This window comes from Amblyomma mixtum, chromosome 7 (genome assembly GCF_055824585.1).
Source record: "Amblyomma mixtum isolate Tamu chromosome 7, ASM5582458v1, whole genome shotgun sequence".
In the NCBI taxonomy this organism is placed as follows: Eukaryota; Metazoa; Arthropoda; class Arachnida; order Ixodida; family Ixodidae; genus Amblyomma; species Amblyomma mixtum.
In genome coordinates, this window is record NC_143018.1 from 49,462,455 (window position 1) to 49,483,866 (window position 21,412).

The 21,412-nt window shown below is 49.2% G+C and overlaps 1 protein-coding gene across 1 annotated transcript in view; it reads right to left on the reverse strand.

Annotated features, from left to right (window-relative positions):
- LOC149336026 (sodium- and chloride-dependent GABA transporter 2-like) overlaps positions 1–20,346 on the reverse strand; it is a gene marked incomplete at its 5' end in the record, with an annotated part of 40,093 nt that extends 19,747 nt beyond the window's left edge. The window contains 4 exons of the mRNA XM_089554061.1: positions 8,538–8,713; positions 18,678–18,850; positions 19,496–19,627; positions 20,232–20,346. Of these exons, the coding sequence (XP_089410187.1) occupies positions 8,538–8,713; positions 18,678–18,850; positions 19,496–19,627; positions 20,232–20,346 (596 nt within the window). The remainder of the gene's footprint in view (positions 1–8,537; positions 8,714–18,677; positions 18,851–19,495; positions 19,628–20,231) is intronic.
- Between the last annotated feature and the right edge of the window lie 1,066 nt (positions 20,347–21,412).

Consider the following 21,412-nt stretch of genomic DNA (forward strand, 5'->3'; position numbering starts at 1 on the left):
GTCTAATACTGACTTCGGACGTATTTACGGAGTTAACCAAATCATTGATATAAATAAGGAATAAAAGAGGCCCAAGTACGCTGCCTTGAGGCACACCAGAGGTAACGGGTAAAATACCTGAATGAGATTTTTTAACATCGACGAACTGTTTTCTGTTGGAAAGATAGGTTTTAATCCATTTGACAAGTGCTGTTGGAAGACCAAGATGCTGAAGTTTAAAGATGAGCTTATTGTGCATGACGCGATCAAACGCCTTGCTGAAATCTAAAAAAATGACGTCAACCTGTCCAGCATTGTCAATCGATGAAGCGAATTCATGAACTGTAGTGACGAGCTGAGTAACCGTAGATAAGCCTCTTCTAAAACCATGTTGAAAGGGAGACAGGATGTTATTTTTTTCCAGAAATGACATAAGATATTTAGATATAACATGCTCCATAAGCTTGCAGGTACCTGAAGTTAGCGATATGGGACGGTAATTGTTAACGTTCAAACGATCACCTTTCTTAAAAATTGGAACAACGCGAGCTAAGCGCCAGTCATCAGGGACAACAGAATCTTTTAATGAAAGCTCGAAGAGGCGAGTTAAAATGTGGGCTAATGGTTCGGAATAACGGCGCAGAAACTCATTAGGGATATCATCAGGCCCCACTGCCGATTTCGTTTTTAAGTTTAGCAGCATGTTTAGTACGCCTTCATAGCTTATAAAGTCACCTGATATATCAGATCCAGATACCTGCAGTTCCAAATCTGGATCACTCGAGGCAAAGACAGAATGAAAGAAACTATTGAAGTGATTTGCAATATCCACAGGAATCTCCGAGACCATGCCGTCAATAGATAGCTGATTTACCTCATCTTTAGAATCACGTAGGTAACGCCAAAACTTCTCAGGGCTCTCTCTTAAGAAGTTGGGCAGTGCCTGCGAAAAGTAGTTTTTTTTTGCTTCGGAAAGCTTAGAAGCTAGCTGAGTTTTCAGCGTGCAAAAACAGGTAGTTTTATGACCGCTTCGTTTAGCGCGTTTAATTTTGCGATGCAAATGAATGATTTCTCTAGTAATCCACGGATTAGGCTTATTTGTACGTACACGCTGGTTGGGAACAAAATTTTCAATGCAAAAGTGAATAGTGTCCTTAAGTGTAGTCCATATTGCTGTGACGTCGCTAGGCAGGTTATCACATAAATCCCAGAGTTTGTCTAGGATCGCAAGATCATCGGCACGTGAAAAAATTTTTACAGTGTTATTGTTCGCTATCTTATGGTTTTTCTGGGCATCAAGCAGCAAAGACAAATGAACGCTTTTGTGATCAGAGATAGCCGTGTCAACATGCACACTGTATTCAGATAAACTAGCGCTGACAAATACCAAATCAAGAATTGAACGAGCGTTACCCACTTCTCTAGTGAAATCAGAGACAGTCTGCACCAAATCACACATCAGCATAATATTCAAAAGAGGGTTGGTTGAATCATTAAAAACACAATCAGGGTTAGCCCAATCAAGTAAAGGAAGGTTGAAATCACCAGCGAGAATAAGGCGGTCATCTTTGAACAAAGACATATGATCATACAGCTCAACCAAGAAATCGGGGGAGGCAGATGGTGGTCTGTACACTGCGCAGACTGTGAACAAACTACCCCAGCAGTTTACCCTAACAAATAAACTCTCATGATCATCTATCTGGTTAAGAACAGTGCCATTCAAACAGTTTTTTATTATGACGGCTACGCCCCCACCACGGGTAGGTCGGTCTCTTCGGAACATTTTATGTGACGCGGGGACAATAACACTGTCAGTAATGCCGTCATGCAACCAAGTTTCGGTAATTATCATTATGTGGGGATCATGGGCCAAAATGAGAAACTCAAGCTGGTCAACTTTATTCGCAATACTCTGTGCATTCAAGTTCACTACCCGTAACTCTTTGGGCGCAGTGGATGCATTCCGTCATGTCTCTACGGCGTTCCTAGAAGGAAGCGCGACGCGTGTGTTGTTAACTTCGTCCCAAACGAACAGGTTACCGTCAATTTTCAACTTATCATAAACAAGATACACCTTTTGTTTATTATCTCTTTCTGCCTTCGAGCTTTCCCAAAGCAGTTTGCGTTTGCGCAGCGTGTGCTGGCTGTAATCGTTTTGCAGGTATATATTGCTACCTTTGAGCTTGCTTACGTTCCGCCAGACGGCTTGTTTTTCATTAAAATCTTGGAAGTACGCAATGACTGGTCTGCGAGTTCCGCTGAGCCCAAGACGGTGAATGCGAGCGACGGACGTGCACTGGACGCCCAGTTTTACACCAAATACATCCGAAATCACCTTAGTTCTCAGTGTTTCTTCACTTTCATCCGGGGATTCATCAATGCCATACACAACAACGTTAGAGCGACGACTGCGGTCCTCAAGATCCGTTAATTTGTCCTTTTGCCAAGTAATAATGCTCTGAAGGGAAGCGGTAGAATTTTCTAAAGTGGCAATCTCAGGGGACTTTACATGCATTTGTTTCAGCTGTCCATCTAAAGAACGCAACCGAGAATCGACATCACGCAACAGTTGCTCGTTTTCTGACACACAGGTTTTAATGGATTCAAGCTCTTTAAAGATTCGAGTCTGACCTTCCAAAATACACTGAAACATATCTTCGACTGAAGGTCCAGGGTTTTGCTCAACATCGCCGCAGAGTAGCATTTTGCACATGAAGTAAAATTCATACACCAGGTTCATATAAGTGCGTGGGCACGGCACAACAACAAGAAAAATTTCGTTGCCAGAACGAACTTTTGAAAAGGAACAACTAACCTGTGTTGTGAAAAAGAATTTCGTGGTAAGCGACATGATGCCAATCGCTTCGCCGCGCCCACTGCCGAAGAACTGCTGTGGAGGCTCTTTTATAGCTGGGTTCAGTGTCGACGTAACGGATGTGCGAATGTCGGGTAGAACAGTATCCGGTTTGCTGGCCAGGAACGGAGGATGCGCAGAAAAGGCAGTGTCCACAGCGCAGCTTGAAACCTTTGGCCATGTACACATGCCGTTGACAGTTGATGAATCGGCGATCACACACAGGAGAACCTGTGTTGTGAAAAAGAATTTCGTGGTAAGCGACATGATGCCAATCGCTTCGCCGCGCCCACTGCCGAAGAACTGCTGTGGAGGCTCTTTTATAGCTGGGTTCAGTGTCGACGTAACGGATGTGCGAATGTCGGGTAGAACAGTATCCGGTTTGCTGGCCAGGAACGGAGGATGCGCAGAAAAGGCAGTGTCCACAGCGCAGCTTGAAACCTTTGGCCATGTACACATGCCGTTGACAGTTGATGAATCGGCGATCACACACAGGAGAACCTGTGTTGTGAAAAAGAATTTCGTGGTAAGCGACATGATGCCAATCGCTTCGCCGCGCCCACTCACTTCTCACTTCTCCCAAACGTACACCCCTAAAGGAAGCCGAGCGCCAGGCCGGGGGACGCTTGTACCCTTTTGACCGGTGGGTGCCCGGCGGTGGGTTGGTTTCGAACCACCCACCTCCCGCAGCCGAGACGGGCGCTCAAACCACTAGGCCACGACTGCGGTATACAAAAACACAAAAAATACAAAAACACATTCCTGTGAGGGCCGCAGTGGTGGCTCAGTAGTTTTGGCGCCAGACTTCTGACCCGGAAGTTCTTTCGCACCCTGCCACACGTCCCAACTAAGTGCTGCTAGTGTAGTTAAGCCAGAACTATACAACGTGACAACAGATAACATGTTATCTAGAGCGCATGCAATTATGCCCATATATCTTGATTGGTCATGAGTATTTGGATAACATTTTGCCTGGTCAAGAAGAAAGATCGAAAAAAGACGAAGCTCAGCAGTCTGCACCAGAGTAAGGCCTTCCAATAAGTCTGTGGTGCAAAAAAAAAATAGGGCTGAACAAAACAACCACGCTGTTGAGCCCAAGGCCAAGAAAGCGCCAGCCGATCAGGAAATCAAGGCCAAACCCGGCACATCGAAACCTGTCAAGTCCGCGACCTAGGCGGTGCCCCCGGTCCTCAACGCCAGGGACTTCCCGCCCTTGGCACCCGTCCAATCACAGGTGAGCAGTTGGAGTAGGGCAGTCTCTGGGCCCCCTACCCGTCCCTCCCCTACCCGTCCCTCCCCTACCGAAACCGCCCTACAGCAGCAGGTAGAGGAGCTCAGGCGCCAGAACCAAATTCTAGCGCGCAAAATTCAGGAATTAGAGGCCAAACAGGCCGGGTCATCGGAACCAATGCAAGAAGCTGAGCCAGATGACGAGGATGACGGATCATCCGTAACATCTTGCCTCACTAGCGTCTCGCGGCAGAGCGGGGACACGGTAGTTGGATCAGCTGGTCGCGTCGCCGACCTAGAGGCACTGCAGCGCCAAACCGAGCAACTGGAGGAGCAAGTGGCGGCCCTTCCGAATTAAATCATGTCAGCAGTCCGCGAGTCCTTCCAGGACATGTTCAAGGCAGCTTTAACGCAAGCACTTCCCGACCTTATGGCCCAGGTCACTGACTCGGTCCTTAAAGCCGTGCAGCCCTGGGTCAGCACCCAAATTCAGAACGCCACTAGCACCGATTCCCCTCACCTCAAACGTAAGACAGCCTCCCGCCAGGCAGCGGAGGAACACGGTTCAGGCTCGGCAGCTGTTGGGTCGATGCGGCCACTCGCTGGGGTTGCGCTGGCTCCCGGCCAGAGCTAGACCGCTCCCCCGTAAATAAATAGAACAACATGGCTAGCACATCTAATAGGAATGATAAAAACCTTGAAAAATTCCAAATCATTCAATGGAACTGCAGGGGTTTCAGGGCTTGGAAAAAACGGTCACACCTCCAGCTCTACCTGCAGTCCCTAGGTGACATGCCGGCACTCGTTGCCCTGCAGGAGCCCGGCATAGACGCTAAATTATCAGGCTACAGCACCTTTCAGGGGGGCCCCTCTACGTGCATCCTGGTGAATAAGGCTTACACCGGGGTTCAGGTCGACTTAGACTTGAGTACCGAGCAAGAATATACAATGGTCCGGGTACTGCCTCTCAGACGCCGCGACCCGTCAATACATATCCTCAACATATACTGCCCTCCGCATAAGCCGCGCGTAACTTTTAATGAAATCTTCCTTCGCGCGATAAAAATGGCAGCCAAAGAGCCTCTAGTGATCGTTGGAGACTTCAATGCTCCCAGCCTTCATTGGGGCTATCACTTCGAACAGGCAAGAGGACGTAAGCTGGCGGAGCTCATCTCCACCCTCAGCCTCACGTTGCTCACGGACCCGGCGTATCCCACCCGAGTGGGGAATTCGGTAACCCGCGACACGTGTCCAGACCTTTCTCTCGTCAAAAATGCTAGAACGGCTGCTTGGGAGAACTTGGGAGATTCTCTAGGCAGCGATCACCTCCTTCTCCGGATTACACTCATGGCGAAGGCAGCGCGCAAAAAATGGGGTCAGGCCAAGCTGACCGATTGGCACAAATTCCGAAATCACACTATCCCTCCCGTACTATTTTCCGGCGGCTACGCGGAGTGGGCTAACCACATATACAACATTCAGAAACAACACGTCACAACACTACAAACCACCGAAGAGATCCCCGCAGTGGACACCCACCTTCTGCATTTGTGGGAGGCGCGCCGGAGCTTAACTAAACGGTGGAAAAAGCAGAAAACTAATCGCAAATTACGCGACCGCATAGTCAAACTCACAGAGCAAGCTGCAGCATATGCTGCCGAACTCTCAGATTCAAATTGGATAGCACGCTGCGACGCCGCAGCTCATCAGATGAGCTCGAAGGGGACGTGGCGTCTCTTTCGCAGTCTAATCGACCCCTCTCAAACGAGAGGGGAGACGCAAAAGCAGCTCCGGCGGGCTCTGCAAGGGTATCAAGGTACGACGGCGCAACTTGCGGACACTCTGTGCGACAGATATCTTTGTCGTACGGAGGACCCGCCTGGGCCTGAGTACATGTACTCTGGCAGGCCTAATGAAACACTTGATGCCCCTTTTGAGTTGCACGACCTTAAGGCGGCCTTAGCAAAAATGCGCCGGGGTACGGCTCCGGGACGGGATCACATAACAGTGAACCTGTTGGCGAACCTACCGGACTCAGCCTACCTCCATTTATTAGAATACATCAACCAGATCTGGGACGGGCGTCCACTCCCTCCCGAGTGGAAAACGTCACTTGTGACGTTTATCCCTAAAACAGGTAAGGCCGTGAATACGGACAACCTGAGGCCCATATCACTGACCTCATGTGCGGGCAAGCTTATGGAGACGATGGTTCGGGATCGCCTCTCTCCATACCTGGAGAGTAAGGGCTTCTTTGCAGTTACCATGTTCGGGTTTCGCCCCCACATGTCTGCACAGGATGTCCTTCTCCAGCTGCACAGGGATGTAATACGACCCACAACTATGCAACACAATGACAAAGCCATCCTCGCCCTTGATCTGAAAGGAGCTTTCGACAATGTTAAACACGGAAGCATCCTGGCCAACTTGAGTTCTACCGATTGTGGGGCTAGGGCCTACGCGTATGTAAGAGATTTCTTGACTAATCGCCAGGCCTTTCTTCGGATTGAGGGCGAGGAATACGGCCCTTACATGATGAGAACACGGGGTACCCCTCAGGGAGCGGTGTTATCACCGCTCCTGTTCAACATAGCTATGATGCACCTCCCAAGCCAACTGGCCCGGGTGGAAGGCATTCAACACGCGTTGTATGCAGATGACATTACAATTTGGACCACTGAGGGGAGCCTTGGGGACATAGAGGCCCGCCTTCAGCAGGCCGCTTCCATAGTCGATGCGTATGCCATTGACTGTTGGCTCCAATGTGCTCCAGCGAAATCAGAGCTTTTGCATGTCAGAGCGAACCCAAAGGACAGGACAGCAATTCACATCTCTCTGTCAGGAGGTCCTATTAGAGAGGTGGAGGAGCTCCGTATTCTGGGCCTTTTCATTAACCACAGACTCAGACCGGACTCCACCATTCTGAAACTCAAGAGAGTAGGCGAACAGGTAGGGCGCATGATCCGCCGCGTTTCCAACAAGCGGGGCGGTCTGCGGGGCAGGGACGCGCTTCGGCTCGTCTATGCCTTCGTGACTAGCCGGATCCTCTACGCCGTGCCATATCTCCGCACTACTAAGTAAGACGAGGCGCGAATAGACGCCGTCATCCGCAAGGCAACTAAGCGAGCCCTGGATCTCCCGGTGGCTACCTCTAATGCCAAACTCAAGGCATTGGGGGTGCTAAACTCCTACCAGGAGCTGCGGGAGGCCCACCTCGTGAACCAATACACGCGGCTCATGCAGACGGCCCCTGGGCGCCGCCTGCTAAACCGCTTACACATCCAACACGACTGCACTCCAGAGGAGGCGGAGCGTATCCCAGTACTGTGGCGCCATATGCTCTGGTTCTCCCCGCTCCCCCGTAACATGGACACCGACATGCACGTAAACAGGCGACAAGCGCGGGCTCGGGCTCTTGAGAGACAACACGGCTCCCGACCCGGTGTATATTATGTAGACGTAGCAGGCCCATCGCCCACGGGATTTTACACGGCCGCTGTCGTTCACCAGGAAATGCACGTTGATGGACTCTCTTTTCGAGCCCCGAATTCAATGCGAGCCGAGGAAGTAGCGATAGCGCTTGCTGCCGCCCACGCCAATTCGAGAATCATCATTACGGACTCCCGAAAAGCATGTGATCATTACTTGGCAGGGGAGATCTCCCCCTTAGCTGCTTGCATTCTAAGACGGACTGCCACTGATCCAACACCCAAAAGAATCATTTGGGCTCCTGGCCACCAGGGCTTACGAGGTAATGAGGCCGCTGACGCGGCTGCCCGAGCGCTTACTCACCGGGCTCCTCATCCCAGCTCTTCTGGCTCGGAGACTAACCAGCCGCTGCTGCGATTCAAGGAAATTATAACGCATTATAGCGACATCCACCGCCTTTTCCCGGCCCCTGCAAAGGGGCTGAGTAAGACGGAGGAGCGAACTTTAAGGCGCCTGCAGACAGGTACTCTACTCTGTCCTGCAATCTTAAAGCATTACGATCCTAACACGGATGGGCGATGCCCACACTGTGGGGAGACCTGTGATATCTTCCACATGGTGTGGGCATGTACTCAAAATCCCCACCTCCCCCCTTCCCCTACCCCTTCCAGAGAGGCATGGGGTCAACTGCTCCTCGCTTGAGTCCCAAAGGGCTCTGGTGAAACGGGCTAGAGACGGGGCATTGTCATGCGGTGTCCCGGACTAGGGACGCCGACCATGTAGCGTGGCCACTCTGTGGCTCCCAAACTCTATTTCAGTAATTAAAAGTTTTCACCACCACCACGCTGTTGAGCCTAGCTGGTCGAGCTGCTCAAATATATCCACGAGACATGGTGATCGACATATCGGCCCAATGAAGGGAAGATCTACGCGACACCCTAATGCTTGGGAAGTGTTCTTCTGTGGGTGGGTGGGGGGGGGGGGGGGGTTGGAAGTAAAGCCAAGCTGGAATCTACTGAAAATATAAATGGGTTTAACTTACAAATAAAATAGTTCAGCGGCTGTGTGCGTTCCGTGCTGGCAGTTGTCAGAGACGTTACTGAAGACGTGCTCCGGTACGTGGACGACGCGTCCTTCGTATGACACCCGGCGTCCCTGCGTCAGGTTCGCACGCCCGTAGCGGTCGGCCAGCCACCGGGGGACGTCCTTGCAGGGCAGCTGGGTGACAGCGGCAAAGGTTCGACAATTTAAAAAATCAAGGCAACTGTATAGGCAACCTGCGGTGCCCAGGTGGCGCTGCAATTGTTCCACTAGATGACTAAAAACTGAGTTCGTTCTCTTTCATTCTCCGCTGTGCTGTTCCTTCGCTCTGCCGCTCTGCCGATTACGCCGCGGCAAAAGGTGACGGCGAAGGACGCCGCTGAACCCACGCGTTTTAAGATTATGCAAAAAACAGCTCAAACAAACAGGGACAAAAGGAAGAATACACAGGAGCAAGCGCTGACTCTCAACTAACGTTTAATCACAGGAAACACGCTTATAAAAGAAAACAGAACACAATAAACACCAAAACAAGAACGCACGTGCTACTAAGTGATATCCAGATATGCAACCTCACAGTCACGCAGGAGCAGGGATGGTTTGCTGACACACAATCTTGCTTTGTGTCAGCAAACCATCCCTGCTCCTGCGTGACTGTGAGGTTGCATATCTGGATATCACTTAGTAGCACGTGCGTTCTGGTTTTGGTGTTTCTTGTTTTCTGTTTCCTTCTTAAGCGTGTTTCCTGTGATTAAACTTTAGTTGAGAGTCAGCGCTTGTTCAAGTGTATTCCTCCTTTCGTCCCCGTTTGTTCGCGCTGTTTTTTACATAATGTATCACCAACTCGCCCGCTTACCTATCCAGTTGCGTTTTAAAAGCTGCGCTCTAAAAAAAGAGCCTAAGTAAGGGTTAGGTTTCCCGGTGCTTCTCGGCCAACTTGTGTAAAGATGCTGTGAGTTATTGCGAATTCACTCCTCTGGCTCGTCGATTCCCGTTGATTTCACTCCAATTCGCCACCTCTTCAGCACATTCCAGCACGCACTTAAATACTATCGCTTTCAAAAAAATTCAGGGGGTCACTTCGTTGACCTAAAGTGCGTTGAGGCGAAAGCCTTAAGCGCAGTGTTGCTGCTTGTGTCACTGACGTGTTAAGATGTTAAACTTCGCCTGTAAGAGTGAAACGCGTGAAATGTATCTGTCTCGCATACCTCGGTGGACACCTGAACCTCGCCGTAACGGGAAGGGAGGAAGATGGGAGTGAACGAAGACACCCTATTCACTAGACGCGCCTTTGTTCATTCCAAACCATCGAGCTGGCATGGCGGAGTGGTAGCATGCTCGTCTCGCACTCCAGAGAACAGGGTTCGATTCCCGAACTCGACCAGTTTCCTACCCGGTTTTATTTATTTATCTAACCTGATTACAAAGGTTATTTAGGCTAACTGGATAAATTAAGCACTTAACTAAACTCATTCCCACTTACCTGCAGCATCACTATACGATCCCTTTAATTGGTTGCATGGTTACTAGCCAAAGTACAATTGGCCCCGTTTGAAATGCGCGCACTGTGACCAGGGTGTCGAACCGGAACCGAACCCGAACCCTAAACCGGAACCGAACCCGAATTTTCGCCCGGAACCGGAACCGAACCGAACCCATAATTTTTTAGCCATCTTGGAACTGAACCCGAACCGGAACGATTCAAAGGAACCGTTCCGAACCGGTTCGGTACCCGGTTCAGCCCCATTTTTTTGCATCTCGGCATACGTCTTGTTTCCGGACAAAATGAGATGATCTGGCGCATAGATTTAACCACCCGTAGCTGTCTGCGCTGGGAAGTGCGATAATGGTACCCATTATATGCGACAGCAAACTTACAGGAAGTCTGGGGCCTGGGAAGATGCCTAATTGACGCTTTTGTAATGTACTACCACCAATTCTTTGTACTTCAGGTTTATGTGAAATCTTGAGCTATTATTCCTCCCCTTTTACATATTTGCGTAAATCTTTAATCAAATGGTTAGCACTGCTCTAACTCAATGAAGAACTATAGAATGTTATTTGCCGCCGCGGTGGCTCAGCGGTTATGGTGCTCGGCTGCTGACCCGAAAGACGCGGGTTCGATCCCGGCCGCGGTGGCTGGAATTTCTTTGGAGGAGAAATTCTAGAGGCCCGTGTACTGTGCGATGTGAGTGCACGTTAAAGAACCCCAGGTGGTCGAAATTTCCGGAGCCCTCCACTACGGCGTCTCTCATAGCCTTAGTCGCTTTGGGACGTTAAACCCCATAAACTAAACTAAACTAAACTGTAGACACCAAATTTTTGCTTGCGTGCTTTCTTCTTTCAAACGATGCGTTAGACAATGGTGTACACGGAGCACCGCGTGGTATTTCACCAACACATAATAAATAATTAATATTTGAATTTCTTCATGATCCTGTTTCGGTTTCACCAACATAACGATGGCTGTGACGTGTAGAGGAAATTAGGTCGCGTGAGGTGCAATAAAATGGCAATACGACTGCTGATGCGTCGTTCGTTGTGATTATAGGTCTTGAAGCCAGCTGATTTAAGTGCTAGAGTGAGTCAAAACAACGCATCAGTGTTTGTATTAGTTTTCTCGTGTCTCACGTGACTTAATGTTGATTTATTTCTTTATTTATTTATTTATTTATTTATTTATTTATTTATTTATTTATATCAGAATACTGCAGGCCACTGCTTGGCCCAAACAGGAGTGAACTTACATTGCTACATAACTAAAAGAATAAAATTATTCAATATTAGCAGCACACGGATACCAAAAGAATAAAACCAAAAGAATAAACTTATACAATGTTAGCAGCGCACGGATATCAAAAGAATAAAACCAAAAGAATAAACTTATACAATATTAGCAGCACACGGATACAAAACATACATATAAGCAATATTAACAGGGAAGTAGACGATTTAACGCATCAGAAAAATTTTCCGAGGAAAAAACAGCTTCCGGTACCGAATTCCAATCTTGCACTGTTCTAGGGAAAAAACTGTATTTAAAACTGAGTTTTGGCGAAAAGGGGAATAAGTGAATGTTCATGAACGTTCCGAGTCCTTCTCACTAGAGGACGCTTAATGCACTCCGGAAGCTTCAGTTTATTTTTACCTGTTAAACTATTAAACAAGAATACCAATCTATTAATATTTCGGCGGATTTGTAGTGTAGGAATGTTATTTGACATCATTAACTGCGAGGGAGAGTCTTCCCTTTTGTATTTTCCGTATATAAACCTAACCGCGCTTTCCTATTGACTTTTTCAAGGACCATTATGTCCTTTTTCGTGTACGGGTCCCACACGACTGAAGCATATTCAAGTAAAGACCGCACACAAGTTTCGTAAGCCAATTTTTTCATGTGTGCTGGGGCAGTTTTTAGCCTTCTTCGTATCACAGCCTTTCTTAGCTTTATTCACATCACAGCCATCATTCGGTTGATGAAACCGGGCAGCATAGAAGAAAAAATTAGTTTCTAAATTATTTAGTGGCAGTAGGCGAATACCACACGGTGATCCGTGTTTTCTAATATCTATGGCGTCATTTGAAAGGAGAAACACGCTATAAAACTGGGTGTATCCCGAGGCCCGCTAAGGGTCTCAGTAAATCAGAGGAATGTCACCTTCGCAGGCTACAAACTTTGTCTTTCAATAATCCAGCTACGCTTCACGCCATTGAGCCCGAGTCCTTTTCGGCACAGTGCAAATTTTGTGGCCAGAAGGCAAACTTGTACCACATGGTATGGGCTTGTCAGAAAAATGACAGCATTGACATCATAAATCAGCCAACGCGGGAGGGCTGGGAGGCGGCCCTGTCCAGCTCGGACCCCGAGGAACAACGAGCCCTCGTCGCCAGAGCACGGACAGCGGCTTTCACCAACGGCGTCCCGGACTAGGGACCAGATCAGCCTTCCCTTTAACTAAGGCATTGTGCTTTAATAAACGTTTTCATCATCATCATAGTCATTTAAGCACCGATTGAGAATGCCTTCCTTTTATTTGCGTCATTTCTCACAAATAGATGAAATATTAGCGCGAGGATCCAACAACGTTGTGATGGTGGTTTTTGAGGAAAGGAAATGGCACAGTACCTGTCTCACTTCTTGGTGGACACCTCAACCGTGCCGTAAGAAAGGGAGGAAGGTGGGAGTGAAAGAAGAAAGAGAAACAGGTGCAGTAGGGGAGGCCTCCGGAATAATTTCTACCAGCTGGGGATCCTTAATAAAGAGCAACTGCATAGGTTTTAGAAATCGACGAGCTAAAAAGGGTCGAATGTGTGAAATTTCCAGGTAAAGTATGCGAACTCCTTTTGGCCTAGCATTTGAAACGCTGACGTAATCACCAATTAAAATTGGGACGGCCTTCAAGCTTCTCCGCAGCGTACAACGCTAAGTGGGGGACACATGATGACGTCATCGAAGGTATCGGTACATTTCCAACTCATAAACGCCTGCTTTGAAGGAAAAAAACCAATGCCACCGAAGGCAAAACCCGCCGAACGTTGTTTGGCCGCGTCCAACCAGGCGCGGCAGGGCGTGGCTGACGGCAGCGGTAATTCGAAATCATACCTTCCATGACGTCACACTAAACTTCCCCGCGCTCCTCCATTGTTTTGAAAAGTGCAAAATTTAATCGTCGATTACGTCACTATTTTAAATGGTAGTGCAAAAAAACAGCATGTTTTACCTACAGCCTATATAGATTTGAATCCTTGAGTATCTCGATATTCTCAAAAGGTGGCGCAGTTGCCCTTTAACGTGCACTTCCCGCGAACATGAACTGTGAAGACCATAATGGCCGGCGCCTGGCGCGGGCGGAAGCTCTGGCCCGCCACTATGGATCGAAACCAGGCGTATTTTACGTGGATGCCTCCGGCCCCCACCATGGGGGATGGTACACGGCCGCAGTCGTCCAACAATCCAAAACAGTGAACGGCCTTACTTTCCGAGCCCGTGACATAACACACGCGGAGGAGGTCGCCATTGCGTTGGCTGCATCTGATTCTAATTCAAAAACAATTATTTCCGACTCGCGAGGGGCATGTCGGAACGTCGAGCAGGGCTGGGTAAACCGAAAATAAATAAACCAAAAAAAAATTCCTGCTTGGACCTAACCATGGTCTGCAGTATGTACATAAATAAATAAAAAAATATCTAGCCTACCGCATTCTCCAAAACAGCGTCTACACCGGGGACCCCGCGCACCGGCGTATCGTTTGGGCTCCTGCTCACATGGTCGAATTCTCTATTCGACTCCTTATCTCCACCAACGGAAACAAGAGGAGGACGCCCTTGAGGTCAACCTTCGCAAAATTGTTAAACGTGCCCTTGACCTCCCCATCACTACTTCAAACAGCCGGCTTATGGCTCTTGGGGTGGTGAATACTTTCCGGGAGCTCCGGGAGGCGCACCTTACAAACCAGTACACGCGCTTGTCGCTAACGGAGTCGGGTCGCCGCCTTCTTGCTCGACTCCATATCCAACACACCCCTCCAATGGAAGACAGGTTTCGCATCCCGGAACTGTGGAGACGTGCCCTCCACGTGCGGCCTCTTCCAGCAAACATGTCACATGAAGACCATAATGGTTGGCGCCTGGCACGAGCGGAAGCGCTAGCCCGATATTATGGCAACAAAACAGGTGTATACTACGTGGACGCCTCCGGCCCTCACCACGGGGGATGGTACACGGCCGCGGTAGTTCACAACAGCAACACAGTAAACGGCCTAACTTTCAGAGCCCGCAGTGCAACACAAGCAGAAGAGGTCGCGATTGCTCTCGCAGTCTCACATTCCAATTCAAAATACATAATGACCGACTCGCGAGGGGCCTGTCGGAATGTCGAACAAGGCTGCATTCCCTTCGTAGCCTATCGAATATACCAAAATTGCATACGGGATACGGACCCCGCACACCGTTACCTCATATGGGCCCCTGCTCATCAGGGGTTGGCAGGAAACGAGGCAGCAGACGCAGCCGCCCGCGCGCTCTCTCACCGGGCTGTTTTCTCCTTCCCATCCGATCAGGAACCCAATTTTAATCCGGTCTATACATTCAAAGATATTACAACATATTATCAAAATTGTCATCGCCTTTACCCTAGCCCATGTAAAGGCCTGAAGAAGGCGGATGAGCGGCTCCTTCTCCGCTTTCTCACCAATACATTGCTGTGCCCGGCAGCGCTAAAACATTTTGACCCCTCCTTTAGCGGCAGTGCAGTGTCTTCCGACACGTACCACATGGTGTGGGCCTGCCCCTCCAACCCCGCTATTCCCCCTATCCCCAACCCAACCCGGGAGGACTGGGAGGCGACCCTGCTCGGCTGCCACGACTTACAGGCCCAACAAGCCTTAGGCGCGCCCGGGCGGCGGCAACCGCCACTGGGGTCCCATACTAGGGACCTCCACCTAGTGTTTGTAAGGATCGGTCCCTTACGGGCTGATCCAAACATACCTCCTGCTCATTCGTAATAAATGTTTTCACCACCACCACCATGGGCCTTGAGGGAAATGAGGCAGCTGACGCCGCCGCCCGCGCGCTCTCTCACCGGACATTCCCATCCGACCCCGACGATCAGGAACTCGAATTCACTCCCGCTTACTCCTTTAAAGACATTGTTTTACTTTATCAATCTGGCCACGGTCTTTATCCCCGCGCGTGTAAAGGTCTCTCAAAGGCGGAGAAGCGGCTTCTGCTTCGCCTGTATACCAATACTTTGCTGTCCCAGGCAGCTCTCAAACACTTCGACCCTTCTTTCTCGGGCAGCTGTCCGCACTGTGCGGAGAAGTCTTCGGACATTTACCACATCGTGTGGGCCTGCCCCTCCAACCCTGCTATCCCCCCTCACCCCAACCCAACCCGGGAGGACTGGGAGGCGACCCTGCTCGGCTGCTCTGACCTGCAGGCCCAACGGGCCTTGGTCGCGCGAGCCCGGGCGGCGGCCGACGCCACTGGGGTCCCGAACTAGGGACCTCCACCTAGTACTTGTAAGGGCTTGCCCCCTCTGGGTCAGCTCATGCAATACCTCCAGTAGTGCATGTGTAAATAAATTTTTTCCACCACCATCGCCTCCGTCGAAACGTGTCCCCCGGGGCCGGGTTCGAACCCGGATACACCGAATAAGTAACCGAGCGCCGTAACCACTGAGCCACCGCAGTGGGTAGTGCAACATATACTTTTGTAGGCGCTCATTGTCTCAGACAGCAGGTTCTAAATAAAACCCCTCACGATGCAGGGCAACAAAGAAAAAAAATGGCTCAATGACTGTGGAGCTTGGCTGCTGATTCTAAAAATACAAAAACCAGCGTGCTCTGTCGCACGCCGAAAATCCCCAGTTGATCTCCGTTAATTTGGAGCCCTCCACTACACCGTCTATCCTATAGCCTCAATGTCTACTCGACACGTTAAACCTGCGATATTACTACTAGTATTACCAAAAGGAGGATGTTTAAATTGGTGCAGCTTTTTTTTTTTTTCTGGAATCCGCATATTCTTGTTTGCAGCGACGGAAATAAGCAACGAAAGGCGGGTTCTTGGCAACGGTGGAGATGCACTAATAAGAAAAAAAAATTAAATACCGGATAATCAAAAGGGCAATGCGGAAATATATGCGCTCGCTGGCATGCGTTAGTGATCACGCCCAGAAAGCATAGCTGCCAGAAAGGGGTTGTTTGTAGTTTTGAAAATAAATGCGTGAAACAAATTGGTGGAGAAATGGTGCACGCCAGATTAACCACTCTTTATCACTCTATCGAGGGCGCAAAAAATTCTGTTGACGCAAAGGTTCCCTTTGATAGCGCCCCAGGAAAAGTCTCAAACATTCAATGTAGTGCAAGTATATCTCCTTCCTCGCACAATGCTGCACTTGCAAGAATGTTGCAGCTCAACGTCGCAACAAACATGTTGCCAATTTATTTGGTTTGGTTTGGTTTATTGGATTTTAACGTCCATAAGCGACTCAGGCTATGAGGCACGCCGTAGTGAAGGGCTGCGGGAATTTCGACCACCTGGGGTCCTTTAACGTGCACTGACATCGCACAGTACACAAGCCTCTAGAATTTCGCCTTCATCGAAATTCGTCCGCCGTGGCCGGGATCGAACCCACGTCTTTCGGGTCAGGAGCCGAGTGCCGTAACCACTGAGCCACCGCGGCGGGGCTGCTGACATTTTGTGTCCGTGCAAAAACGAAGCGTTCTCAACCCATCCAAGCATGCGTTTTTATGATACTATTTTTATCAGAAGAGTGGAGGTTGACGTCATCATAATAAGTCAGTGTCGTAATTTCTTATTGCATTATAGTGAGAAGCCACGATTAGCTGTGTTTTTGAAGATACTGAGCTATATGGGTTCGGGATATATAACGTGAGTCACAAAGGTGGTGTCGAATAGGTGATTTAAATAAAATATGTTTGGTACGTTCTGCAAGTTAGGGAGAGCCTGTGCTCCCACGAGGCTCTCGTTGGGCGGCAGATGGGCGGTGGAGGGATTTTCGCACATTTTCTTACCATTTAGTAAAGGAGGGGTGACTGGCAAGTCGGTTTCGGGGCGACGGAAAGGTGTCCGTCTGTATGTAGGTACCGATACATGGCAGTTTCTGTTCTCAGTAGTGCGCGGGAACGTAGAGGGCGCGTGCGTCGGCAATCTTGGGGCCCCGTAATTACACTGCGTACAAGAAAGTCCCAACTGACTCAAGCTTCAAAAGAGACCTATTACTCGCGCAACTGGGTCTCCCAAATTGCTCACGCAGGAGGGTCTTGTAGATTGAAAATCCACCGGCTTTTCGCGTTACACCTCATAAGGTGGATTATAGCGTATACATAGCCGATTTTCATCAATTTCGAGTTCATTTCATTTTGCGGCTCTTGCCGTAAATTCGTCTTTGCTGCGGACAATAAGTAAAATGGGTAAAGTGAGAACATCTCGCATTAAACAATTTTTCATGCTTAATTAACGCAGTAAACATGACAAAAGAAAGACTGGAGACGACACGAGTGCAATCCGCTATCTCCTGGACCTCACACGGTTGACAAGAAAGCCTTACTCCTTATCTACCAAATTGATAGATGGTGAGGCAACACACTCATCAGCTTCCTTCCTGGTCATATAGGCCTCGACCAACTCCCTACTTATGCAAACAGGGTTATTAACACGACACTTGTCTTATCTACGGGGTAAGCAATCGTTGCACTCGCTGCAATGCAAAGCCAAGTTGTACGACACCGCTACTTTTTCACCCATCTGTGATGTTCGAACAAATGCTCATTGCTTACCCATTCAGAAAGACAAGTCTCCTGCTTATTCACTCAGATCGAATTTGTAGGGACATGGTGGAGGCCTTTATGATTAGTAAGGAAGCAGATGGGCGTGTTGCTTCACCATCCGTCAATTTGTATACAGGAGTCAGGCTTTCTTCCCAACTGTATGAAGTCCAGAAGATAGGGAATTGCTGTCTACTATGGAATATAGTCTTCGTATTTCGTTGAAAAAGATGTCATGACTCGACTATGCTGGGCATGTGCAGTATGTTTTTTTTAGTTTTAATCTTTGTTGTTCTGTTTTTTTGCATGGTTCACTGTGTCCTGCGCCTTCATACACTTTTCCTAGAATGTAACAACCAGTTGTTAGTCGGCGTCTGTGTCGTCTCCAGTCTTCCTTTTTCCTGTTTATTGCGCTGCTTAAGCATGAACTCTTACCAGCTAGCCCAGTTTTATGTTCTTGTAAACAAATCTTTGCATTTTTTATTATGTATACGATGTGCCGGAAAAATGAAAACGCATAGCAGGGTTGACAAACTCATCTGCGTTCAATTTTTTTTTGTCCTGAACCCGTTTGAACCGGTTCGAACCGGTTCGGGACGGTCCGAACCGGTTCGAACCGGAACGAAATGGCCCTCTGGAGCCGAACCCGGAACTGAACCCGAAAGGCGTGAACCCGAACCCGAACCGAACCCGAAAAAATGCCGGTTCGACACCCTGACTGTGACGTCACGACCATTTGGACCAATTGAAAAGCGTGACATTTCTGTCGACAATCCCTGCTTACAACGATGAGGCATTAAAGGCTTGCGCCTTAATATTGACAAGGTGCAATGAGTTGCCGTGCACTGACCACGCCTGGTCGGGGAATGTAGCATCCGGCGTCGGCGCCCCAGCGGTCGCTGCACACGGCCCAGGGGAGCTCCGCGGTGAGGGAGCTCCAGGCGAACAGCATCGAGTGCGCCATGAAGCACACGAAGTACACGCTCATCAGCACGCTCACGATGCACATGCACAGGCCGATGCCTGCGAGAAGACACCGTCGGTGGGCGAGGAGTCGACTGAAGAAAGCGACTGAACAGCACGGAGCCAACGAAGAAGGAAACTACATCCGCTTTTGTCCGACGAGTAGAAGGGCTCCACAACCCATTGAACGATATGGTTCTAATTACTTGCCGTAAATACAAAATCAAAGTTCAAGAATTATACGTAGAACTGGAAATTATTCAAGGTAGTTCAAATGATTTACCCTGGACCCAGTACCTACTCATCACGGCGTGTTCAGGTTGGGAATGAAAGGTGATCCGTTTGACACAAAAGAGTACATTTGCAGCAAGGGCTGTCCACAATACCACGTATCGTATACCTGGTGGCGGCTACCAACACTCCGCTAGAACATCTATGCAAGGCTTAGTGGGGTTTCCAGGTAAATCACATAATTAATTATACTTTTTATGGGATGAACGACCGATTCATTGTTCAAACAAGCCAATATCTCATTTAATAAAGGTTTTGGAAAGCTGTCACTGCTTTACGCTTGGCAGTTTACGGTTTAACAGTATGCGACAATTCTGCAGTTTCCGATGCGGCTTACGTTCAGCCGCAAGGATAATTAGGCGACAGGATCAAGCTGATATGCAGGGGGCCCGCATGAGGGGCGCACTTGCGTACCTTTGCCTATCGGCACACAACGCCAGATGCCGACGGACCCCTGGCTGGAGAACTGCCCCAGAAAGAGCTCCATGAAGAGCACCGGCTTGGCCACGGTGAGAGAGAGCAGCACGTAAGGCACCAGGAAGGCGACTGGGCAGAGACGAGGCAATGTAAGACGGTGGCTGACCTGACACAGGCATGGCACATACACACCGCAGCTGACACGACATCTCAATGTCTTACCGGTACAACTGTTTCTGCAATAACAGATGGGGCCCATTGCGTTACTAAAGATGCACAAATAAGGAGCGTATTTCTACAACAAAGATGATAGTCATCGACAATCGTAAAACTTGAAGAAAGTCTAGCCTAAGGCTCCATAGTTGCGCTTCTATTACCTTTTTTCAAACGTTATTACATTTGCGCCCTTAATTTAATGTTATGCCACATTATTGTGTCTTGTGTTTAACGCTACTGTGTCTATCACGTTTAAATGGCCCTCAGCATTTGTGAACCTGCTAGGAAATCACTTTTTCACATGCGTTCTTCTCTTCAGGAATAAAAACATTTGATTATCAATTCGAAACATCGCAAATCCTCTTTCTGAAATGAAGTGACATGTGGATCGTTCACCGCCCTCCGCGTCCTCACTCTGTAGAAGGCTCACAACGACAAAATGCAGAGAGCTTTTTTTTTATCATCACGAAGATGGCGTCGATTGCGATGCGGCCATGGCACCTCTGCAAAGGCTTACCTCCGCCATTTTCCCGCAGGAGGGTCGGAATTCTCCAGAAGTTTCCCAGGCCCATAGACAAGCCAAGACAGGAGAGGAACAGTTCAGCTTCATTGTCCCAGGTGGGGCGCGATGCGCCAAGTACCACTCGCCCCTGTGGAACCGCTGACTTTCGTCCCAGTTTGGCCTCTTCCTCGCTGCTCTCCCGGTCTTCTTCCTCCTCGCCAGTAGTTGCCCTTCCTCGAGTTAAAGGTTTTTCAGCTGTTGAGGCCATGCATACGGCAGCGTGCTAACTTGAAGAGCGGTGTTCCTTTTCGGGCGGGACTCCTTGAGCTGCACGATCGATGGACGATATGCGGAATATCTGCAAAATGTTCAGAGTGAGACCTTATTTCTTACTCCACAGAGTGTCCTTCACTGCAGAACCGAAAACTGGGCGAGTTGGTGAGCGTTCAACATTATGTACAGCGCGAAAAACGAAGACAGGGAAAGAAACACGTGTTTCTTCCCCTGTCTTCGTTTTTCGCGCTGTACATAATGTTGATCCTTCAGTGTGTGTGGCGATTTGTAGCGGAGCGTCCACAGGCTAAACTAACATGTTCCTGAGCTTACTCAAGGGCAGCAATGTGGCCAGCGAGCCTGCTTTCTTTATGTAACAAGTCGAGTAACACGAAATGCTAACAGCGTTCGATTCCAGTGCAAAAATAAGGGTACTTTAACAAAAATTCGGGCTGGGCTAGTTGGTAGGACATAGTTGGCACTCGGTTCAGCGCAAAAGACGAACACAGAGAAAGGAAACGACACAAACAAGTGATCTGGGCTCCTGGCCACCAGGGTCTACGAGGCAATGAGGCCGCTGATGCGGCCGCCCGAGCACTCACACACCGGGCTCCTCATCCTAGCTCTCCTGGCTCAGAAGCTCATAAACCGCTTCTGCGGTTCCGCGAAATCCTAATTCATTATTGCGACAGCCACCGTCTCTACCCAGTACCTGCCAAGGGGCTGAGTAAGGCGGAGGAGCGAACTCTGCGCCGCCTGCAGACAGGAACTCTTCTCTGTCCTGCCATAGCAAAACACTTCGATCCGAACACAGATGGGCGCTGCCCGCACTGTGGAGAGATCTGCGATATCTTTCACATGGTGTGGGCATGTACTCGGAATCCTCGCCTTCCCCCTTCCCTCACCCCCACCCGAGAGGCATG